This window comes from Ochlerotatus camptorhynchus, unplaced genomic scaffold, assembly GCF_037179485.1.
Source record: "Ochlerotatus camptorhynchus isolate MF236.1 unplaced genomic scaffold, CSIRO-AGI_Acam_v1.1 ptg000063l, whole genome shotgun sequence".
Taxonomy (NCBI): domain Eukaryota; kingdom Metazoa; phylum Arthropoda; class Insecta; order Diptera; family Culicidae; genus Ochlerotatus; species Ochlerotatus camptorhynchus.
Genome location: NW_027040553.1, coordinates 338,781 through 364,638, shown reverse-complemented (window position 1 = coordinate 364,638; position 25,858 = coordinate 338,781). Strand labels below are relative to the sequence as shown.

At 44.7% G+C, this 25,858-nt stretch overlaps 1 protein-coding gene across 1 annotated transcript in view; it reads right to left on the bottom strand.

The window, feature by feature from the left end:
• Positions 1 to 22,362, bottom strand: part of LOC135696929 (uncharacterized) — a 44,492-nt gene extending 22,130 nt beyond the window's left edge. The window contains exon 1 of the mRNA XM_065216471.1: positions 21,955 to 22,362. Within this exon, the coding sequence (XP_065072543.1) occupies positions 21,955 to 22,169 (215 nt within the window). The 5' untranslated portion in view covers positions 22,170 to 22,362. The remainder of the gene's footprint in view (positions 1 to 21,954) is intronic.
• Positions 22,363 to 25,858: the final 3,496 nt, after the last annotated feature.

Here is a 25,858-nt window from a genome sequence, read left to right as displayed (position 1 = left end):
ACTATCCAGTCACGCCCGAAAAAGACAAAATCTCCACTCTCACAAAGTCAAACAAAAAATACCGAGGATGTATTTCCATGGCGTTTCACCAATGTGGGGTAACAACATGTAAGAAATTAGAGTGTATAATGTTTTCTTTTAGTGATGCACGATCTTAGATTACTCTATTAACTATATATACCAAGCCAATAAAATCGGGAAACCGTGAAATGGGATTAATTTTTTGGTCATCGAAATTCGGAAGCGGTTTTCTCGATACGGTGATTTTGAAATCCCGTCCTTTTCAAATGTAAGTCTAGATTTTACATGCGCGGGTAGTCGGTAGAGGTGGGTACAGTCGGTGTATAAGGCCACAGGCAAAGTGAAAACTGGCGACCGAGCGGACAAAAGATTTTATTATTAAATGTTATTCCTTTTGCTGATCAGCTCGGTCGCCCAGCTTACACTCTTCCAGGGGCCTAAAGCAGGCACTACATGAGCAAAAATATCGTCAATACTCAAAAATATTGACAATCATATTGATGCAAATATTGACGCCGAAGGTATTGATAAGCATCTTGACGCAAAATCAAAATAGTTTGATTTCAGGTTTCAAAATTTCCCCTCATTTTCCTCTTGCGTTTTACTACAGCAGCAGATGGGCCTGTTCCTCAGCACCTTTTGTCAAGGTAGTTGTGATTTAACTCAAAATATTCCATCGGCAACTACAACACTGTTAGTGAGGACTAGTGAGGAGCGACCCTGTATTGATGACCCTCCGAAAATATTGTTGAAAATATTGATCGAAATATTGAAGAAACCTCTGTCGTGTAGGGTACACTCAGGCCAGTGACAAGACCTATACTAACAGCAGTGTTTGACAGTAGGTAGCATGTCCCGGGCTCAAATCGTTTATTTTGCTGTGCTGGGCCCGCTGTCACGGTATAACATGTTGCCTACGCGCCTGCCACTGGGCTGGGTACACTTAATACTATTGAACTGTCAAACCGGCTACCTATCGTGCAAAGTAAACAACCATTACGATGCTATGAAAGCAGAAGTACAGCAACACGGTACAGTGCATTACAACTGGGTCTGAGTGTCCCAGCTCAAGATTTGCCAGACACGGACAAATCGACAGTAAGCATGCATAAGGGCGAATACGCGATGATCGATTCTCTTCATTGATTTTCTCTTTGCATTGCTACAGCTAAGCGAAAAATTTTTCTAGAATTTGTTCAATAGAGATTTTCACGTCCGGTTGTATTGGTGCGATATGTGAGAGCGTGTTAGTGAATATCCGAGGAAAATACATAACAAATCGATGTCAAACCGGTCCAAAGCGAATTTTCGGTGATGCCCTCTGAAAATCTATTGAGGCAAATTACTTCTCAACCAGGACGCAACGTAGAAAGCATTTTGGGAGTCCCCAGTTCCTCTAAATCAGTCGCGCCTATTGCAGCCAGTGTTCATCCAAGTCGTCCTGGCCCTGAGTTTAGATGTGGATTGAGGGTCTCCCAGCTTGCTATATTAGGCAAGTACACACTTACTAGCGAACTTTCACTGCCTGATGATGATCATAATTCCAGTGCCTTCAACTCACCTCAAACATCTGCCAGTCGGCAACATGGAGCCACCACAGTCAACTGCACTCCGGGACGCATTCTTGCCGTCCGCCCTGAGGAAGCCCCTATTCCACTCATCGCAGTCGAGCCCCTCCTGCCAGCAACCAGCAGTCGTCCTGGCCCTACGTTTGAGATGGGAGAAGGGATCTTCCACATTCCTGTTATTGGCAACGGCCCTACTCGAACATCCTTCCTCCGTCAAGTGACATTTACCAGCTCCCAAATGCAACTACACGCTGAACCTTCCGTTGTTCCCGAACAGCGGAGGTCGGACATAACGATTTACTATCAGAACGTTAGTGGTATGAACGGCCTCGTGGAAGATTATCATCTGGCCGTCATGGATCACTGCTACGACATTTTAGTTTTGACCGAAACATGGCTCAATTATCGAACCATTTCAAACTATGTCTTTGGTGCTGGCTACGAAATATTTCGCTGCGATCGAAACACGAATAATAGTAGGAAAACTACTGGGGGAGGCGTCCTTATCGCAGTTAATTCCAAGCTGAAAGCAGAAGTTATCGAGGACGATTCCTGGAACAGGGTTGAACAAATGTGGGTGGCTATTCAACTTGGTGATCGTCAATTGCTTCTCTGTGCAGTGTACATTCCTCCAGATCGAACCCGTGACTTGGAGCTTATTGACGCACATTGTCGATCCGTCTTGGCCGTTTCAGACAAAGCAGGCCCTTCCGACGAAGTTATTGTTCTTGGCGATTTTAACCTACCGGACATTGCATGGACTCCAACCCATAGTGGTTTCTTTTGTCCTGATCACGAGCGTTCATCTTTCCACGTAGGAACCATCCAGCTCCTGGACAGTTATAGTACCGTAATTCTGTCACAAATCAATGGCCTGTTGAATGAAAACAACCGCACCCTGGATCTCTGCTTTGTGAGTGCTCGTGATACAGCTCCTTTCCTCTCCACGGCACCCGAACCTTTAGTCAAGGTAGTGCATCATCACCCTGCTTTAGTTATCGTGACCGAAAATAATATTGTCCATGATTTCACCAGCACTCCAAACGCTGTGTCATATGACTTCCGTAGAGCTGACCATTGCAGTATCGTCCATGTGCTGTCTAATCTTGATTGGGAGCATATTCTAGATCCTGTAGACGTCAACATTGCTGCACAAACCTTTTCTCACGTCTTGGCATATGATGTCATTGACAGACACGTTTCCAAAAAGATCATCCATATCGACTCTCGCGTCCCGTGGATGACGAAAGATCTTCGCTCGTTGAAAAGAACTAAGAAGGCTGCTCTCAGAAGATTTACTAAACTCCGCACACTGCCACTGAAATGCTACTATGTCAGACTCAACCACGAGTATAAGCGGTTAAGTCGTCTCTGTTTCCAACGCTATCAAAGGAGAATTCAACGGCGGCTAAAATCACACCCGAAATCCTTCTGGAACTTCGTAAATGAGCAACGCAGGGAAGTCGGCTTACCCTCTTCCATGATTTTTAATGGTGAAACTGCTGGAAATCAACAAGACATTTGCAACCTGTTCTCAGCCAAATTTGCTAGTGTGTTTGAAACCGAGCAACTCTCCGCTAATATCATTACTTCCACGGCCAGTAATGTTCCTTTGATCAACCAAACGCTCAGCATGGTCGAAGCCACTACAGATACGATTTCTAGAGCAGCATCTAAACTTAAGACTTCAACTAAGGCTGGACCCGATGGTGTTCCGTCGATTATTCTTAAAAAGAACATCACTTGTCTTTTAGATCCACTGCGCCGCATATTCCAGCTCTCTCTTTCCAGCGGCATCTTTCCGTCTTGCTGGAAGACTGCGGATATGTTTCCTGTTCATAAAAAGGGAAGCAAACGCGACGTAAACAACTACCGGAGAATCACGTCGCTGAGTGCTGTATCAAAACTTTTTGAATTGGTTGTCATAGAGTCCCTAAATGCGCATTGCAGGCAATATCTAAGTACAGATCAACACGGATTCGTAACTGGGCGTTCCACAACTACGAACCTGCTGTGCCTAACGTCTTACATCACAGACAGTTTGATTGCTCGGACCCAAACGGACGTTATCTACACAGATCTTACGGCAGCCTTCGATAAGCTGAACCACGAAATTGCGATCGCTAAGCTTGATAGGCTAGGGATCGGTGGAAATCTTTTGAGATGGTTTCGTTCATACCTCACGGAGCGCCAATTGACAGTAACTTTGGGTACTTGTCGCTCAGCAAGCTTCTGCGCAAAGTCCGGTATACCTCAGGGCAGCCATCTGGGACCATTGGTATTTCTCCTCTACTTCGACGACGTTCACCATGTTATCACAGAGCCACGATTATCGTTTGCAGACGATCTGAAAGTTTTTCTGCGCATCCGCTCACTCGCCGACTGCCGTTCTCTCCAAAATCAGATTGACATCTTTGCTAACTGGTGGTCAACCCAGCTAAGTGTACAGTTATTACTTTCTCACGCAAGAAACAACCGATTATTTTCAACTACAAACTACTAGGCACGACTATCGAACGGGTGCACTGCGTGAAAGAGTTAGGCGTTTTTCTAGACTCAAAGCTGACATACTCACACCATATATCGTATGTCGTCGACAAAGCGTCCAGAACGCTTGGCTTTGTCTTCAAGATTACTAAGAACTTCACGGACATTTACTGCTTGAAATCGCTGTATTGCTCTCTCGTACGATCTACGTTGGAATACTGCTCTGCTGTCTGGAGCCCAAACTACAATAATGGGGCCGAGCGAATTGAATCTGTTCAACGACGTTTTCTTCGCTTCGCGCTCCGTAAGCTGCCTTGGAGATACCCACTTCGTCTTCCAAGCTACGAGAATCGCTGCCAATTGATCAATATCGAGCCCTTACGTATCCGAAGAGATGTTTTCAGAGCCTTAACTGTCGCCGATACTCTGCAAGGAAGAATCGAAGCAATTCTACAACAAGTGAACATTGATGTTCAACCTCGATCACTACGCAACAGTCTTATGCTGAGACTTCCACTTCTTCGAACTAATTATAGCATAGGGAGCGCTATTTACGGCTTGCAGCTAGTGTTCAACCGAGTAGCGTCGATGTTCGATTTCCACTTGACACGGAATATGCTTCGCCGAAGATTCTCTGCCTTTTTTGCTGACCGAAGGCGCTTGATACCCAACAGCTAAGTGTAAAATTTAAGACTTATAAATTTTTAGTAACTTGACAATGCTTTCCAAGTTATTTTCGTTTGTAACTGTAGTAACTGTAGTATATGTATGTCGTCTGTATAATCTGTACTTTTTTACAACACATCATTGGGACTATTTCTAGTCTGTTGATGCAACCATAGTGTGCGTGCGTTAAACGTCACTAATCTCTATGCAGAGTAGTAACAGGTTGTATTGGCTATCAAAAGCAACAGCAAACGCACCGAGAAACGTTAAATCTAGCGAGTTATTAACAAAAGAGAAAATCGACGAAGAGAATCGATCATCGCGTATACGCCCTTATACATGCTCACTGTCGAAATCACGATTACTGCCTGGCGAAGTGTTCGCAGTCTCTTCGGCAGAAGAGTTCCCAAAGTTTACCGTTCCTCCCGTGTTACTAGCATACAACAAGGATTTACCACCATCAAGAAATGTGTTTACCTGTATTCCTCCGGCCTTCAAAGAGGAAAAGAGGAGACGGAGCGTAGGCTTGAAGAATTACTGGCGTCCGGGATTATCGAGAAGGTTACCAACGATATGGACAAATCCTTCTGCTCTTCACTACTTGTGGTTCCTAAGCTTGAACTTGAGCTTGATTAACCGCCCACGGTTGCTAAAGGGTGATACGGTCAAAATTTGGTCAATATCAACTTGACGTATTTCTTTCAATTTTGCATTTAAAAAACCTGAACACCCCTCATTTTGAAGGTGTGTGTGTGTAGAATGTTGCTCCTATTTTGATTTTGGAATTCACTCTTCAGTTGTCAAAATGCCGTCAAAGCAAGAAGAGCAGCGTATCAAAATTTTGCTCGCGCATCGCTAAAATCCGAGCTACTCGCACGCAAAGTTGGCAAAATCGCTAAAAGTTGCCAAATCAACCGTTACAAATGTAATTAAAGTGTTTGGGAAACGTTTGTCGACAGCCAGGAAGTCTGGATCGGGGGGAAATCGAAAACCGGAAGCCGCTGAGACGACAAAGAGAGTTGCCGGTAGTTTCAAGCGAAACCCTAACCTCTCTCTCCGAGATGCCGCAAATAAGCTGGGTGTATCGTCTTCAACCGTGCATCGAGCCAAAAAACGAGCCGGACTATCGACTTACAAGAAGGTAGTGACTCCAAATCGCGATGATAAACAAAATACGACGGCCAAAGCGCGATCCCGGAGGCTGTACACGACGATGCTGACGAAGTTTGACTGCGTGGTAATGGACGACGAAACCTACGTCAAAGCCGACTACAAGCAGCTTCCGGGACAGGAGTTTTATACGGCAAAAGGAAGGGGAAAGGTAGCAGATGTTTTCAAGCACATGAAACTGTCAAAGTTCGCAAAAAAATATCTGGTTTGGCAAGCCATCCGTACCTGTGGCTTGAAAAGCAGCATTTTCATAGCTTCCGGGACTGTCAACCAAGAAATTTACGTGAAAGAGTGTTTGAATAAACGTCTGCTGCCTTTCCTGAAGAAACACGGTTGTTCCGTACTGTTTTGGCCGGATTTGGCATCTTGCCATTACGGTAAAAAGGCCATGGAGTGGTACGCCGCCAACAACGTGCAGGTGGTTCCCAAGGACAAGAACCCTCCCAACACACCAGAGCTCCGCCCAATTGAGAAATACTAGGCTATTGCCAAGCGGAACCTAAAGAAGACCAAAAAAACTGCTAAGGGCGAGCAGCAGTTCAAGGCAAACTGGCTTTCTGCGGCGAAGAAGGTGGACAAGGTGGCTGTACAAAATCTGATGGCAGGGGTCAAGCGTAAGGCCCGGCAATTCGGATTTGGAAAAGCGGAAGCCTAACTGAATATTTTTCCTGAATTTTATACTAATTGAACTTGAAAAAGAAATTTAATTTGATTTTTTAAATAAACGATTTCACCGATTTACACGCGTTTTCCCTTGACCAAATTTTGACCGTATCACCCTTTACTATGTTACTGCCAGATCAGCTGTAATTACACAGAGAACCAATAGACGATGCTTGGGACTAGCAATCATCCTCAATGTGTAAAAACTGGTGATCTTAAATTAGGCAATACCAGCGCCGGCCGCGCCCGAACACAGGTCAAGAAAGGAATGGGAAGGATTGTGTTGACATGACACTCGCTCTGATGGAAGCCGAGAACACCTCTGCACTTCCACGAGGAATCACTGGGATGTTGGATAAGAGGGTTGGGTTTGCAGCAGGGTTCGTTTTGGTAAACGATAAGCTGAATTGATATCCTAACGATCCTATAACGCGAAGGAGCTTGGGACTAAACCCACGGTCTTCTGCTCAGTAAGCAAAAACGTTTGCCACTAGGCAGACGAGCACCTTTTTAATCACCGAGTTGCTGTTATTACCATGTAGTCATATTAACAAATAAAACGATTGGCGAATCTTGAATGTGGATGGGCCTGAGATTAGACTCATGATGTTCTGCTCAGTAAGCAAAAACGGTTGCTCTAAGGACACCGAGCCCCTCATATCACATACCGTTGCTCAAATTTGTGTATCCATTCAAACCCGGAACCAACGACAACAACGAGTTTCGCAAAATACACGATACACAAGCGATTTTACCATAAATCTCTTTGATATGTAAGGACCTGGGACCGCGTTTTTCTGCTCAGTAAGCAGGCCACTGTAACCGACGATCTTTCAAATCCAAAAACTAAAAACTACGAAAAAGTACTTAGGCCTTCATTAAGTTCCACTTTCACGCGACGTTCAATGACAGGGTCCTATCCAGGATTACATCTGAAAAATCCAAATCTGGCCAACGCCCACCTAAACCTGTTCTAATCCACCTGAAATGACTAACGAATGGAAGACTTTGACTACCCAGCCATGCAATAGTCTCATTCCGTGCCTTATGGCAACTTGATGATTCTATTGCGCTCATCTTTTGGCACCACCCAGGGGAGACTTGGTCCTGTACCCAATGCTTAACTTATCTCCATTCCACTCAGCTACTCGCAATTTCTTGTGATATAGTGGGCGGAATATTATTATATGAGACAATTCAATGCAGACGTCTTTCCAAATTTGGCAGATCGACAGGTAATCGGTGAGTTACCACGATAGTTGCTATTCAACAACTCGACAACATCCCATCGTCTACGCCTGCTATGATAATTTCCCATTGCAGACGCCAACGAAATGACGTCATCGAGCTATCGATTAACTACCCTGGTTATCGCCTGGTACCTTATAGCACGATGCTAGGAGGCGAACCGGAAGAATCGATGAGCTACCTCTCCCCCACTCTTCACTACTTGTGGTTCCTAAAGGTAAAAACGACGTACGGCTAGTCGTTGACTTCACCTTTTACAATGCCTACCCTTGAAGCTATTTTATCTGACATACATGGAGCTTGTTGGTTTTCGACGATAGATCTATCGAGCGCTTTCTTCCATGCGGTGCTGCACCAGGATTCGAGGCACCTACCTGAGCAACTTTTTCGATGGGAACGCCACCTATAGATTTAAACGTCTCCCATTCGGTTTATGTAACTCGCCAGATATCTTCCTGGACAGACGGTAGTGCTAGCGGATTGCAGTGGAGTGGTCAATTATCTCGATGATATTTTGGTCTCCGGAAGATCTAAGGCTGAACACGACAAGAACTTGGAAGCGGTACTGCGGAAGTTGCAGGAGCATAACGTTTTAATTAATTTGGCTAAAAGTGTTTTTGGAAAACAGTCCGTTAACTTTATAGGTTTTCGGCTGTCTCCCGACGGCTGGAGTGTCGAAGATGATAAACTAAAAGCCATAGAGAAATTTCCGCAGACCCGAAACGTTTTCAGAAGTGAAAAGTTTCCTGGGCCTGATGAACTTTACAGAGCGCTTTATTGTCAATAGAGCTGATCATACAGAGAGACTTAGATTACTAACACGGTCGAACGTATTCTACTGGACACAAGAAGAAGAGCAAGAATTCCTGTATCTAAAAAACGAAGCGTTAGGGACAGGACGGAGCTATATGTTGACGCGAAACCGATTGGCATAGGAGCAGTCCTTGCATGGAAATCGCTCACTATTGCTGAACCCACGATACCCATAAACTCAAAGAGAAGCCCTTGCGATAGTGTGGGTTGTCGAACGGTTCTGTTATTACTTGACGAGTAAACAGTTCATAATAAGGACGGACTCTGAAGCTAACGAGTTCATTTTCGGTGGTTTACATAGAACTAGCAGGAGAGCCATGACTCGTGCAGAGGCCTGGGCATTGCGGCTCCTACCGTATCGGTTCCAGATAGAAAGGATTCCTGGACACCTCAACGTTGCCGATACTTTGTCTCGTTTGATCGACAGGTCACAAATCGACGAGCCAATCGATGAAGACAACGATAAGCACATGTTATACTCGTTGGATGCAGGAAGTATGAGTATGACGTGCGTGGAAATCCAGTTGGAATCTGAAAACGACAAAGAGCTCGGTGAAGTTAGGTTGTTAGATTACGTCGTTATGATACTCAGGAAAATAATCTTAGAACACTAGAACCGGTAATATTTAAGCAAGACCTGATCATACTTCCAAACAGTCTTCGGAGACGAGCGCTGGAAACGGCCTACCAGGGTCATATCGACTGTGGAGCAACTAATCGGATCCTCCGCGAGGCCGAACATGGCAAAAGAAGCCGAAGAATTCGTTACCAAGTGCGAAACATGTTTAATAATTTCCCGAAGAAATCCACCTGTGCCCTTGATCAGCCGTCAGCTCCCGGAAGGTCCTTGGTAAACCCTACAAATAGATTTTCTATTCATCCAAGGTTGCGGTTCTGGGCATCTGCTGATGTGTGTGGACATATATTCAAAATATCTTCACGTAGTAGAGGTGAAGCAAACGGACGCCAGACCTAAGAATGCCGCTCTTTGTAGAATTTTTACGGTGTGGGGTCTTCCGTTGATCCTTCAAAGTGACAACGGGTCTCCGTTTCAAGGAAATGAATTTGTGGACTATTGGTCTGATCAAGGGCACAGGTGGATTTCTTCGGGAAATTATTAAACATGTTTCGCACTTGGTAACGAATTCTTCGGCTTCTTTTGCCATGTTCGGCCACCAAAAATACTCGCGGAGGATCCGTTTAGTAACGATCCACAGCCGATATGACCCTGGTGGGCCGTTTATAGCGCTCGTCTCCGAAGATTGTTTGGAAGTATGATCGTAGTGTAGTAACAATCGAGAGGCAGAACCAGAGTGTCATTAAGGCAATAACAGCGGCGAAGGAAGAGAAAAGAAGCTGGAGCGAGGCGTTTGCAGAATACATGCACATAACACCCGTAAACATCACTCACGGTTAGGTGTCACACCCTTCGAACTGCTAGTTGGTTGGCGGTACCGGGGAACATTTCCCAGTCTATAGAGCTTTTTGACGTTTAATCGGCGCACACTAATGCACCATTTAAATTCAAGAATTGCGAGCAAGAGGGAAACAGATTAGTGGAAAAACAAACCATCCATTCCTCTCTGTGTGCTAGATAGAGAAAGACGATTAAACGTCAAAAAGGTCTATGGGAACACAAACAGACAGTGAATAGAAATGTGGTTCAGGAGTATGACGCTTTCACTAAACTCACTAGCAAGAAGTTTGCCGATCAACATAGAGGGGCAAAGGATAGTGACATTACGGTCGGAGATAAGGTTGTCATAGCAATTACTCAACGAACAAAGATCGACCCAACATTCTCAAGGGAACGGTAAACTGTGCTTGCACGAGAGGGGGTAAAGGTGGTGATTAGAGCAGAGAATGGAGCACAACTATCACGTAACGTTCAAGACGTGAAGAGGGTAACGGATACTTATAACCCAAACGTGGGTACTACCCAAGAAAATAGTACACGGGAAGGGCGAGGTTTATCGCCACCGGTTGGGATCGACGCTAACTCGATTAATGGAAGCACGACTACAGAGAGACCAAGAAGGATGATTCGGAAACCAGCTAAACTTAAAGAGAACGAATGAGAACGACCCAAATTTGAGTTTAGTTCACTCATAATCGCCAAAAGTGCAGGAACTCAGCGAAGAGTAAATTTGTCTCATGGTTTCCTGTGGAAAACTTAAAAAATCTGCTGGAAAATGAGTAAATTGACGAAAATTTTATTCAGTCTCGGAGTAGTACCAATAGACTGAGTGAATCCAATCTTTACTTTTCTAAAATGAGGCAAATTTACTCATCGCTGAGTTCCTGCACTTTATGTGATTTATGAGTTGACTAAACTCAAATTTGTGTCGTTCTCATTCGCCGTGTGTGGAGGTGCGAAGTCCAGGGTGGCCAGACCTACCGATTTATCGGTAGTCCTACCGATTTTTGGGATGCCTACCGATTCACAGACGAAAGGCTAAAAACTACCGATTTTTCACTTTTCCTACCGAGAATCACAGATTTTTAGTAATCTTGAAAAAAGTTCAATACCTATGTTTTGTTTTCCGTGTAGTAAGAATTAGAAATATTGATTTCAATGCGTTTAACGCAGAAGAACTGAAGGACAGTGTATTGTTCTGAAGTAGAGTCCGCCCCCCCCCGCTCACAAAGGTTTCAAGTATCGGGAAAGCCTTCTTAAGACAGCCTACCGATAAAAGTTTTTAGAAGCTACCGATAATGAAAAAAATAATCTGGCCACCCTGGCGAAGTCAAAAAGCTGCTGTCAAGCAAAACAACAACGACAAATCGGGGGCTTCCGGCCTGCAACTCCAGGCGAGTATGATTACGATTCTGATCTTTCGGTACCTAAATTTCTTTCGGTTTCCAGCTCTCGGGATCGCTCCGGATTTATTATCAAAACGTACGTGGGCTGAGGACTAAAATCGACTAGTTTTTCTTGCCTTTTGCGGAGGCTGAATATTATTTGATCGTACTGACGGGAACTTGAAGCCAGTTTTCGGATCACTTTGTTCCGTCTTCAGAACTGACCGATCTCCGCTGAACAGCCAAAAATCTGATTGCTGTCTCTACGAGACTAATAGCGAATTCGTTTATTATTCAGTTCCAACCTGGATCGGGTATCAAGATTGGGCCTGCTTGTTTTCTGACAAACGTTTCGAACTGGTTCCAACCCCGATAATAAACGAATTCGCTATAACCAGCTACCTAAGTACCCCACCCATTTCCAGTCTGCTGGAACAGCTGTGGATTGTAATGGAATTTCCACAAAACATTCCCAGGATAGGCGCTGTCTACCTGCCTCCCGACCGAAAAAAAAACGACTGCACGATCATCCGCAGTATTGGTTTACGTTTACTCTACCCAGTTATAAGTTTTTTTTTAATGAGTGAAAGCAGAGCTCTTCCAATTAACGTGTGGTTTATTTGAAGGACAGTTTGATAATGGAACAGAAAAATGAAAAGTCAAATAAGCAGGACTACTGAGATGGAATTAAACGATTGCTTCTGGCTTCCAGGTTCCTTCGATATCATCCCCTCTCAATCGCGTAGCCCTAGACTCATCCGTAGTTCTTGAAAGCGTCCAGAGTCCAATGGCTTGGTGAATATGTCGGCTAATTGTTCGCGAGTACCAATAGATTCCACTTGGATGCGTCCTTCGGCAATATGATCCCTGATGAAATGGTGTTTAACATCTATGTGTTTGCTTCGTTTCGTCTCCAAGTTATTCGCCATTCCAATACAGCCTCTGTTGTCCTCGAATATGGTGACAGGTGTTTTCGGATCCTTGGCCTTCATATCTTCAAGCACTCCAGATAACCATCTGCAGTAGCGGCGCTCAGAGCTACATACTCGGATTCACTTGACGAAATAGCAACTGTAGTTTGCTTCTTGCTGCACCATGATACCGTTGATCCAAACACCTTAAAGACATATCCCGTGACTGATTTTCGATCTTCATTGTCGGCCGCCCAGTCAGCATCAGCAAATCCAACGAGCGGACGGTCGTCATTGCGTTTTTCACTGGTAGCGCCCCAGATACCCTACTGGAAAACAGATGTCCGGCCGAACGCACAGCATAATATACATTAAACTGCCTAGTAGCTCCCTGTAGGGTTCTTCAGTTGGCATCCCCTCTCGTTGCAATTGCAGTCCCTTCTCCAGTGGTGACTTAGCTGGATTGCATTCAGCCAGTCCAAAACGCTCCAAGACTCTTGCCACGTGCGCCTCTTGCGAAAATTGAAGAACTCCTGTTTGCCGATCGTACGCTATCTTCATTCCCATAAAGTGGCGTGCTTCTCCACAGTCAGTCATGCTGAACACAGTCGAAAGCTTCTCCTTCATACGTGCGATGGATTCCAATTTCCTCCCTGCGATTTGCAAATCGTCCACATAGAGTACAACGTACAGCTCGTCTCCTTCTTCGCATCGTGTGTATAGGCAGTAGTCATGGCGGGACCGCTTAAAACCCATCTTGACTAGTTCACTGTTGAATTTTTCATTCCAGCATCGTGGAGATTGCTTCAATCCATATAATGATTTCAGCAACTTGCAGGTCATATTTGCTGGAGCCTGGACGCCTTCAGGATCTCCATGCAAGAAGGCAGTTTTAACGTCCATCTGATGGAAATGGAACTGGTTGTGGACGCCTACAGCTAGCACAGTCCGGATGGTTGGTAACTTCGCCACCGGTGCATATGTATCCTCGAAGTCAACTCCATAACGCTGCAGGTAGCCCTTCGCTACTAGTCGGGCTTCACACGGAATATCCACTTGGATTTGAGAGGTTTCACGCCACGTGGACAGGGCGTCATCTTCCACACACCGTTCGCCTCCATGGATCGCAATTAGTCATCAACAGCCTTCAGCCATTTCATACGATCGCAGCGGGCTTCGATGTCACTGTAGCATTGAGGAGCATCTGTGGAATACGAGCCAGCAGAAGTTGCTCTGTAACCGGTGAAGAAATTTAACAACTTACCGGGGAGCTTGCGCTCCCGTTCGCTGCGCCTCAACATCGCTTGTCCTTCGGACTCGAGTTGTTCTAGTTGCGAAGGGAGCGCTCCGGTATCATCCGCCTCCAAAACGTCTGCATCATCAGCAATCGGAGTATTCTCACGTGACATCGGCCTCTCTTCAGGTGACGGTTCCATTGAATCACGAACAACTTCCCCCTCTTGCTCGTACGGTACTACAACGAGTGGTGTATCTGCTTGATTTTCAGGATTAGCTTTGTAGGGAAAGCAGGTTTCATGAAACTTCACGTCACGAGCAATCATAATTCTTCTTGACTTCTTGTCCCACAGTCGGTAGCCGTTTGGTGCATATCCGACCATGACGGTTTCAGGACTCTTGGCATCCAATTGCTTTCGATGTTGGCTGGGAATCCAAGCCGAACGCCTTGCATCCGAAAATTCGAAGTTTTTCTAGACTTGGCTTCTGACCGTACCAGCATTCAGTTGGTATCATACTTCTCGGCAGGGCTACAGGAGGACTTCTGTTCACCAGGTACACGGCAGTAATGACAGCTTCTGAACACATCTTTTTCGGGACTCGAGAATCGATTAACATCGCTTGTCCTTCGGACTCGAGTTGTTCTAGTTGCGAAGGGAGCGCTCCGGTATCATCCGCCTCCAAAACGTCTGCATCATCAGCAATCGGAGTATTCTATGATAGAGAACATCCTTCATGTTCAACGACGTGTTCTTGTTACTGCTTCCGACGATGGTTCCAACCGTTTTTGATACCAGTGTTTCTCCGTCCTTCGCTACTTGAATCACAATAGGTTGCTTCATCTTGCGAATTTCCGAGAATACGGCCAAATCATTCACTAGGTGGTCACTTGAACCCGAATCGAGCTTCCACTTGGTGCCTTTTCAATCTTGCGACTTGCAATGAAACTTACTGCATTCCGTTGATCTGCCGACAGTCCTTTTTCAAATGGCCACGTTTTCCACAATTGTGACACTTGCCTTGGAGCTTCGTAGACTTGCGTTTCTTCTCTCCAGAAAATGCCGCAGCCTTGATCTCACCTGAGTCTTCGTGACGTTCGGTTCTTTTCAGCTCTTCCGCCATTGCTTCACGATCTCCAAACTCAACTCTTCCTCAGGAATGTTTTCCAAGGCCGTCACCAAGGGGTCATACGCATCCGGTAGAGTCTGAAACAGCGAAATGACCAAATCAGCTTCCTCGACCTTCGCCCCAGCGGTTTTCAGCTGCCGGATCAAGTCTTCGAACACCAGCAAGTGCGCTCTCATCGAATCACCATCTCTCAACTTCAGACGATTCAACTGCTTTCTCACCAGGTTTTGAGTGCTAATTGACCGCTTCGCAAAGGTGTTCTCGAGCGCCTTCCACATGTCCTTGGCCGTCTTCTTCTCGCAGACGATCGCCAGACATTCATTCGCCAGGAAGCTGACAATATATGACTTGGCCTTCCGGTCTGCCTCTTCAAATTTCACCTTTTATGACTCTTCCAATTAACGTGTGGTTTATTTGAAAAACAATTTGATAATGGAACAGAAAAATGAAAAGTCAAATAAGCAGGACTACTGAGATGGAATTGAACGATTGCTTCTGGCTTCCAGGTTCCTTCGATATCAGTTTTAAAACAACATCCGGCCACTGGCATTTGAATCTCTGCTCTCGATTCAATTTTCCAGCTGATGATGTACGACGACTGAAAAACGTACGGTAGAGCACGGTAGAGACGACGACTGGAAAACGAGTGGGGGAGGCATTACTGGAGTACCGGAAACCCACTGGAAACTGTGGTTGCCCCGTAGTGTTGGATGATTCTTGGATGCAAATTACATTAACATCGAAGCAAGAAGCTGCTGTTGGCACGGTGCTTCGTGTAACGGCGATTGACTCAAGAACTTTAGCATTGCCGGGAAGGATGATACACAGCTTCTATGCACGAATGGAATCAAAACAAAGGCAAAGAAAAAACAAACGCAAAGAAAAAACAAAAACAAAAATCTTTTTCTTGGCTGGTGATACTCTAAGGAAGCCTTAGCGTGAAACTTCAAATGCACAAATGTCAGCTTCCACAAAACATACCAATTTGAAATTACTACTCTCTGTTTGTAGTAGCACAGCAAACAAGGAGTAGCAATTTCAAATTTGTATTTTTGTGGAAGCTGACATTTGTGCCTTTAATGTTTCACGCTAAGGCTTCCTTAGAGTATCACCTTATTGAGCTGCTCCCTGAAAGCTTGAACAAATTCAAGTGATGCCAGATTAATTTTTCAAATTAATGACATTTATCAGGGCTACCAGATTGCATGATTTTACATTGTCCGCTCTATATACAGTGTCTATACTTTTCACATGTTGTTCTTGAATTGTTTTTTATTGTTATCCTCACTTTCGGTCCACCAATACTCTTACATATAGAATGGACTATAAGCTGGTTTACGTTGGTACCCCAGGATATTCTTTCCTTTATAATATTCAATAAAATGTTGTCGTAACGGTAGGGGTGTATGGGCCCAAATTAGAGGCATTTAGGCCGACATTACATACATTTCCCCTAGTTTTTGTTTGAGATGTGGTTTTAGGGTACAATTTACTAGGTACTTATTGTGATCGTAGCAACCCAGTAATTCGCGTCGCTATATGCACTTGTTATTAGTTGCTAAGTTTCTGAATAAAATTTTCATTCCACTGTTCAACGTCAACCGATAAAGACGTGTTTCAATTACTCTCTACAATTGTTTATGGGCCCAGGATACCTAACCGGAAGACTCTAAAATTTCAAGACCAGAAGAAGTATGTCCAAAGGCGGAAGTTTAGGATCCGGACAGCAAGGTCAAGGAGATGGAGGCGCCAACGGAAACGGCAGGACTGAAGCTGGAAGCGTTCGAGTCACCAGAAGTTCCGTGGCACTGCCAGCCATTGACAAGCTAAGAGGCCGGGAGAACTACACGACGTGGGCATTTGCGATGCGGATGATCCTAATCCGTGAAGGAAGCTGGTCTGCCATCGACGGAGACGGAGAAGGTGTTCCTGAGGATTTGAAGTTGCAGGCTCTGGCTACGATTTGCTTAAGCCTCGAGAGCTACAATTACAGTCTGGTGCAGGATGCGGTTACAGCAAAGGAAGCCTGGACGAAGCTGCAATCTGCATTCCAGGACAGTGGACTAACCAGGAAGATTGGACTGCTCAGAAAATTTACGTCGGTAGGCTGATCAACTGTGCTAGCGTTGAGGCGTACGTGGACGAATTAATGAGCACAAGCCACAAGCTTGCATCCGTGGGCTTTAAGGTGGACGATTCCTGGCTCGCGGCGATGTTGCTGATGGGTCTTCCTGATCAGTACGAGTCCATGATAATGGGACTCGAAGCCTCTGGAGCGGCTTTGACAGCGGATGCAGTGAAATCCAAAATTCTACAGGACGTTAAGCTGGATCGTGGTCCGGTCAGCAGCGGCGCGGAAGGTGCCCTGTACAGTAAAGCGAACCGGAAGAAGCCAAGCGAATCCAAGGACGGTAGCAAAGGCGAAAAGTTATGTTACACCTGCAAGAAGCCGGGTCATTTTGCTGCCAAGTGTCCGGAGAAGCAGCAGCAAGCGAAGGCGAGCAAACACAAGGGTCTCTGTTCCATTTTTGCCATGGGAGACGTCAGCACCAGTGAATGGTATTTCGATTCGGGTGCCACTTGCCACATGACACGGCCGGATCAGAAATTTCTCGATGAAGTCAAGATGGACCACAACGTCGGAACGGCGAACAATGCCACTATGAAGGTCGTAGCGAAGGGTTCAGTCGTGTTGGACAGCAACGATGGTCGAATCGATGTCAGCGGTGTTCTGAAGATTCCCGACCTAGCCACCAACTTGTTATCCGTAAGTACGATCTGCAAAAAGGGCAAAACTGTTATTTTCACCAAAGACAGATGCGAAGTTCGGGACGAAGACGGTGATCTGGTTGGCCAATCAATTGGCCAGAGAAGTCGTTTTTGGCAAGCGGCATGGAGCTCTGGCATCGACGTCTGGGGCATCTTCACGAAGGTGGTTTGAAGAAGCTCAAGCGAATCGCCAACGGAATAGATTTCCAAGATGGGTCGTTAGAAGGATGTGTTGCCTGTCTGGAGGGCAAGCATACGAGGCGTTCATTCCCAAGCAGCGAGTCAAGCGCTGAAGAACTGTTGGAGTTGGTACACTCCGACCTCTGCGGACCAGTGGAGATTTCGTCGTTGGGTGGAAGCCGTTATTTCATGACGTTCCTGGACGATGCAAGCAAGCGGGTGGTGGTTTACTTCTTGAAGCAGAAAAATCAAGCACTCGAAGCGTTCAAGTCGTTCAAGGCCAAAGCGGAAAGACAGACGGGCAAGAAGCTAAAAATCTTGCGTTCAGACAACGGAAAGGAGTACGTGAATGCAGATTTCCGGAAGGTGTTGGAGTCCGATGGGATTCGACATCAAACCACGTGCCCGTATACGCCTGAGCAGAACGGGGCGGCAGAGCGCATGAACCGCACGCTGGTTGAAAAGGCGCGGTGCATGCTCAACGATGCGAAGCTGGGAAAAGAGTTTTAGGCAGAAGCTATTTCGACCGCGGCTCACGTGGTGAATCGATGTCCTACTCGTTCCCTGGAAGAGAAAACGCCGGAAGAGGCGTGGACCGGAAAGAAGCCGAATTTGAAGCACCTCAAGATTTTTGGCTCGAGCGTGATGACTCTGGTACCGAAAGCGAAAAGGAAGAAGTTTGATCCCAAATCCGAGAAAGGCATTTTCGTCGGCTATTGTGAAGACACGAAAGGTTACCGGGTGTATGATCCAGAGAATGACCGTTTCCACGTTAGCCGAGATGTCATGGTACTGGAAGAAGGCGTCGCTATCTGTATGGCAGAACAACGAGTGCAGCCGGTGGAGTTCATGGAGCTTTGTTCGGATGAAATCCATGATCGTCCTGAGTCCGGTGCAGCTGATACTCCTGATAAGATGGTCAACACGCTGTGCTTCCTCTAGGCGAACAACCGAATGGCATCGTCGTACCTGGTGCAGCCGGGCCTGCTGTTGTTATCGATCAACCGGGTGGTAATCCTGGTGAAACCGAAACAACGGAGGAAGACATCGTCGTTGTCGACAGTTCGTCCAGTGAGGCAGACGAATTCGAGGATGCCTGTGCCGATTTTGCGCTCCCACCGCAACTGATTAGACCAGCTGAGTTGCAGCAAGGGTTAAGGCGCAGCGGTCGGGAGCGCCATAATCCAGGCAAGTATAATGACTTTATTAGTTACGGTTCCTTTTCTGGTGGTGTTCATTACCCTCAGTTATCCTTCAACACGACGAGCGACGATGATACGATGCATGATCCGACGAGCTACGATGAGGTTCTGCGGCGGCCGGACCGAGATCATTGGATTGCGGCTATGCGTGAGGAAATTGCATCCCTCAGCGAGAATAGCACGTGGGTGCTCACCGATCTGCCTGAAGGGCGGAAAGCGATTCGGAACAAGTGGGTGTACCGAACGAAGCGAGGTCTCGACGGAACCATCCAGAGGTACAAGGCCCGCCTCGTGGTGAAGGGCTGTTCTCAACGACCTGGTCTGGACTACGACGAGGTGTACTCCCCGGTCGTGCGGTACGCGACCGTCCGGTATCTGATGGCACTGGCGGTGCGGTACAACTTGGATATTGACCAAATGGACGCGGTCACTGCATTCCTGCAGAGCGAGCTGAAGGACGAGGAGATCTACATGCTCCAGCCAGAAGGGTTCGATGCGTCGAATGGAAAGGTGTGCAGACTGAAGAAGGCCCTCTACGGTCTCAAGCAGTCCTGCCGCGTATGGAACGCGCAGTTGGATGTGGTGCTGCAGGAGTTCGGACTGAAACGGTCGAGCGTGGATCCCTGTTTGTACTGGTGCATCCGTGGAGGAAAGATGATGTTTGTGACTATCTACGTCGACGATCTCTTGATTTTCACAAACGATCGGAAGCAAAAGAAGAAGCTGAAGGCCCATCTGCACAAGCGGTTCCAAATGAAAGACCTCGGGGAGGCGCAACAATGTCTTGGCATCAGAATCACGAGGAAGCGTGAAGAAGGCAAGCTGTGGTTGGATCAACAAGCCTACATCGAATACATCGTCAATCGCTTCGGTATGGCCGATGCCCACCCAGTTGCAACACCAGCAGATCCAAGCATCAAGTTGGACAAGTCGATGGCACCGAAGACGAAATCTGAAATGGAAGAAATGAAGTCAGTGCCATACAAGGAAGCAGTCGGGTGTTTGTCGTTTGCAGCTCAAGTCACCCGACCGGATATTGCTTTTGCCGTCAACGTTGTGAGCCAGTACAGTGCCAACCCTGGCCGTCCTCACTGGGAAGCGGTGAAGAGGATAATCCGGTACCTGAAAGGTACAATAACCAAGAAGCTAGAGTACTCGACAAGCGGTCCAGCGGACATAGTTGGGTACAGCGATGCCGATTGGGGAGGAGATGCGGACGACCAGAAATCCACAACCGGTTATGTGTTCATGATGCAGGGAGGTGCGATCTCGTGGAACGTCAAAAGCAGCCTACCGTAGCCCTTTCGTCCTGTGAAGCGGAATACATGGCCATGTCTCGCACGATCCAGGAAGCTATGTGGTGGAGTAATCTGCAATCGCAGTTTTGCGAGGCCAAACCGATTTCCGTGTGCTGCGATTATCAATCGGCAATCAGCATCGCCAACAACGGTTCGTATAACCCCCGGACCAAGCACGTCAGTATACGGTACCATTTCGTGCATGATAGCCTGCAGCATGGTGTCGTCCAACTGAGCTACACGTCGACAACGGAACAGCCAGCCGATGGGTTCACGAAGCCGATGACCGTTCAGAAGCAGCAGAAGTTTCGGAAGCTAACTGGCGTCGCGGATTAGGGAGGAGTATTGTGATCGTAGCAACGCAGTAATTCGCGTCGCTATATGCACTTGTTATTAGTTGCTAAGTTTCTGAATAAAATTTTCATTCCACTGTTCAACGTCAACCGATAAAGACGTGTTTCAATTACTCTCTACAATTGTACTTCCCACAAACATACGTGCTGATCATAAACGTGAAATAATTCGGTCTAAGAATAATCAAAAATGAGTGGTAGTTTCCCAGAAGTGTGAACTTGGAGTTGCTTATCAATAAATTCCCTTAAAATGTTCATGTAGACTGTAGTTTTCAAATATTTTATGCCTGGAAAAATGATGGTAGTATTTTACACTGGAGAACGTTACCTTTTACTACAAAACGATCTACTCAACCTCCTGCAAAAGCACAGGTTCGGCACGAATATCACCATGGAATACTTCTGAAATTCCACGCGAAACGACCCTTTACTACCTATCTTATGTCAAGGTAGCGGTAGCGGTTTTCCCAAAATTCTGAGGGGAAACACATTCGGGAAAACCCATGGAGCGCAGGCAATCAATATAATTGATGTGCGCCTATAATTTAAGACTCGTTATTGCTCTCTGGCTGTTTTGCTAAATTTACGATATCCAATAGCTATAAAATATGAGGACTAATTTGTTGTTTGGGTACCTACAGCAGTAAAACGGATAACTTTTATCTGGATCCTAATTTCAACCCTCCTTCGAGTTAAGTTTTCTCTGATTACAATCTATTTAATTGACCACTTTGTCAAGCAGTTTTGGCGTGACATTCTACCAGCGATTTTACAAAACTGGACCAACTAATTTCTATTTTTCTATGAAACGCACAAATATTGGCTACTTATCTCGAGGTCCTAGAAGAAAAAATCTCAAAATAATGTTTTATTTCAAAGTTCGAGTGGTAGTAAACGTCATTTTAAGTGCTCGAATAAAATGATTAATTATTAAATTAAGATAAATTTTTAGAACGTTTACTTTTTCAACCCGAAACAGTGAAAATATATGCCTTCAGAATTTTAACCACTCAACATCAACACACCCACAGTGCGAAGGTATCGAATTGTTCTTCCATTCCGAACGTCAGACATAAACAAAACCACAAACAAAAACAAAACGAAGTACGCAACAAGCGATTAAAAAAAAAACAAGAAAACACGAGAACCATGTGTTTCAACATTGACTTGACATCGAATAGAATAAGTCCGACATCAACGTTCATGTCGTAGTTCAAGTAAATTAAATCACCTAAACCGGGCTTCTCTTTATTAAGGGAGCACCCAGTAAGCACGTCACACTCTAATGGGCCAATGCATTAGATATAGGAAAATATAAGTTAATTTTCCCTAAATTTCATGACGCCCTCAATGCATGCTCCCCTGTCGCTTTCTGCGGACATATGCAAAAATACAAAACCCTAAACAGGAAATGAAAACGGACTCTCCCGACCACTTACCTTGGATCCTCGTACTGGACGAAAACCAGCTGCCGGTTGTTCGGCGGTCGATGCACATTTTTCACCTCGCCACACTGCGACGCTATCTGGTAGACCAGCTCGTCGTCCACCAGGGCATCCCGGAGGACGAACATAACCCGTCCCGGTTGGACACGATCGACAGAAACACCTCCAGCAGCAGCGGACATTTTGCCTGCGGATTCGTTGCGGGGCATCGGAGTTTACACTATTTATGTCTTTCGGCAGATACGAAAATAATGCTCCAATAAGACACACGGTTGTAGAATTACTATTCTTCCCAAGAAAACGACTCAGATGACAAAAAATAAAAAAGAATTCAGTAGTCAAAGACACACGCACAAAAGACAATCCACAAGTTTGCTGCGGTAGAGAAACGAACCACGCGAACCGGCTGATGAAACAAGACTGAGTTGGTGTTGGTGAATATGGGACTTGAGTTGAGAAGCGACATCTGGAAAATGAAACTGGTGAAAGATATGTCAGAAATGGAAAACGAAACGGTGAGGATGATGATGATGGTTTATTTCGAATCATCAGGTGGTCCGGTTGAAGACATAACCTACACTCAAATAAAAATGAAATCAAAAATGATTAAAAAGTATGCAAATTCCCGCTTCACCTTAATGGGTAACAGATACTCTTTTTTTTATATCTTTATTAAGGAGACTTTCAGCCGTTGGCTGGCTCGTCTCCGACAACAGATACTCATTAATGGGTAAAATTTTTTAATCATTAATGAGTTAAGCCACTTTTCTTCAAAATGGGTCTTTTTTTTACTCATTAATGAGTACTTTCAAGTTAGCGTGTAGGGTCCGGCAGTAGTCAGGCATGATTAATTTCGAAATAATCACTTGAAATATCAATTTATCTTTTCAGTATTATATTTTATTATAGCAGAAATTACTAAAATTCAATCAAAAAAGATTTAAATTCAACACTGATAAAATTTCAAAGATTGTTTTATGTGTCCCACACATGAATTTTTGCAATGTGATCAACAAATGATATCTATGTGTCGGACACATACTTAATATGTGTACACATAAAAGCCATACTATTCATTTAACTCATAAATTTCCTGTGTGCTTCTGGGTGGATTCTGTTTATGTGTGGTCACATGAAAATCATGTGGAATTTTACATAGAAATTAGCCAATAAAAATGTGTGGAATTCTGTTAGTGAATCAAATATGATAAAATTCAATTTAATCAACCATGATTAAACCATAGAGGTAGCTCTAAGACAAGAAGGGCCCGGAATAACGTGATCAACTTTTTGGCTCAGCTCTGGTACTCTCTTCGGTCCCAAGCTAATCGATTCACCCCTCGAAACATGGGAAAATCCACTAACCCCTCATTTTATCTGCCAAACTTTCATAGCGAATCAAAACAAACATAGTGTAGTACTAGACTTTCTACTAGAATGGGGTAAGTTAATCGTTTGCTTGGGACCAATAGGCTAGTCAAGTAGTGAGCCAATTTAAAATCGTTAGTTTCGTATTGATTGTTGATTAAACTGGGTTTAATATCAGATGATTATTTTTTAGCAAGAGATATATATTTTTTAATCATTCGATATGATTAATCTCTGTGAGGGAGAAGCAGATAGCACACACGGAATTCATTGTATAGGGGAAATGGCTCTAATGTTGGCCTATGGATCTAAGATCGGGCCCATCGCTAAAAATCTGTTATTTATCAATTTTATCTAGATGAACGCGTCATTGGGACGGTACTAATGGATATTTTTGGTTGCTATAGAAAATTTACCCTACTTGTTCTTCTTGTCATGAAAATTTGTGCCATTGAAATTAAATCAAAACAGGCGTAGCTAAATAGCGTGTTTTACTTTGAGCACGTAGTGATTGTTTGGGATTGTTCAGTGTGCAGTGAGAAACTGTACTTTTCTGTTTGGTGTTTTATTATGTCACTAGATGTTTTCAAAAAAACTTGGTTAATGGTGTCTTTGATTTGTATTGATTTGTGTGTATTTTGAAAGAATTAAAAAGAAACTATTTGTCATCGAATCTCTTACTCGTTAATAACTCCAAAAAACATGTTCAGCTGTTCTTATCGTCCAATACGCTTAATAACGAACACTTAATACTGAACTAAATGTGCCGCTTGCGAAGATCATTTGAAGATACGATATGACGGAACATTGATACTAATTGTATAAAACACAAGTAAATTCTTCCAGAAATATTGAAATTGTATTAATTGCTAGTGAACAAATGTAATGTAGCATTGAAATACTTTAAATCGTGTTAAATTTAAATGTTCCCTCATTTCACATCCGTTGAACCATTCTGAACGGCCATCCCGTTGTGGTTATATCAGATCATTCCGGTACCATGGAGTCAACAAAGTAAATGTGAAAGAAGAGCTGCAAAATGGGGCACATGTGATACGACAATGGAGTGATGCTCGTTAAGAAAATATCCGGAGACACTGTCCATTTTCTGCATTGGTGTTACGGTTTTATAAGACGCAACTAGAAACTCAAGATCATCATACAAAGATAATGGACGTCGAAATTTCGTAGAACACATCAGAAATAACATGGGAGACTTTCGGGAGAATAGGCAGTTGTCCTTCCTCGCTTTCTACTCTCTATATGCAATTTTCACACTGCCGTACTCTAACGGAACTATCAATTCTATACTTTCATCTCCTCATCTATCGTATAAAAATTACCACTTTAGTCTCTTATTTGAAATTAGCATCTTCAACTATGTAACTCCCTGGTTGTTAACAACTCTTGGAAAAAGGGCGGGCTTTTCTCCACACTTATTGGGGTATCCTTCTGTCAGACGGCTCGACCAATTGTATGATCATGTGGACATGATTCTCTACCATCCTGTGGACATGTTGAGGACAATCATTTATCAGGCCAATGACAAGGCCTATAGCAGCAGCACCGTTTGACAGTAGGCAGCATGTCCCTGGCTCAAATAATTTATTTTGCTGTGCTGGGCCCGCCATCACGGTACAACATGTTGGCTACGCACCTGCCACTTAGAAATACTCAGAGGGAGAGATGGGCGAAAACAAAATGATGGGAGAAAACAAAATACAATTCGGCAGCAGGGATTTGTACCTAAATTATCTTGCAACCCTTGCTAGAAGCTAGCATTTCACATGACTTTTACTTTTGATTCGATTTACGTGCAAAATAATAATTGAGTGCATTGCAATATTTTGCACATTTATTGGTGCTATTAGTTAACCAACTAAAATCAAATAAACAAAAGAGCTAGAATATTGTTTTTGATTGAAAAAACTAGTTGAATTTGAGAAGTACACGAAGCATAAAGGTGATTGAATTTCTGTTCGATTGCAATACTCTGAAATTTAATGTAGTAAGAATAACAAATCCTCGGAAAAATTTCAATAAGAATGTTCGTTTGGCTCAGATTTTGACAGTTCATTTGGCTCAAAACATTCACGGATGGACAAAGATCCAAAGCTCGCTGAAGCGCTCAATATGAAAATCACCGATTTCGTCATGAAAGGATACGCTAGAAGACTCACCAATGAGGAGCTGAAGCAACCATTCCATCGGGTCTGGTATTTGCCTACTTTTCCGGTTGTCAACATCAATAAACCGGGAAAAATCCGAATTGTATGGGACGCTGCTGCCTCTGCGTATGGAGTATCGTTAAATTCGGCTCTATTAAAAGGTCCTGATCAGCTTTGCGCACTGCTCACTATCCTCATCCAGTTCCGGGGAGGCAAAATCGCGCTCACTGGAGATGTGCGTGAGATGTTTTTACAAGTCCTCATGCGCTCGGAAGACCAGCACTGCCAGCGGTTCTTCTGGTATGACGAGAAAGGTAACATCGTGTTCTACATCTTGCAGGACCTTCGGAGCCCGTTGTTCC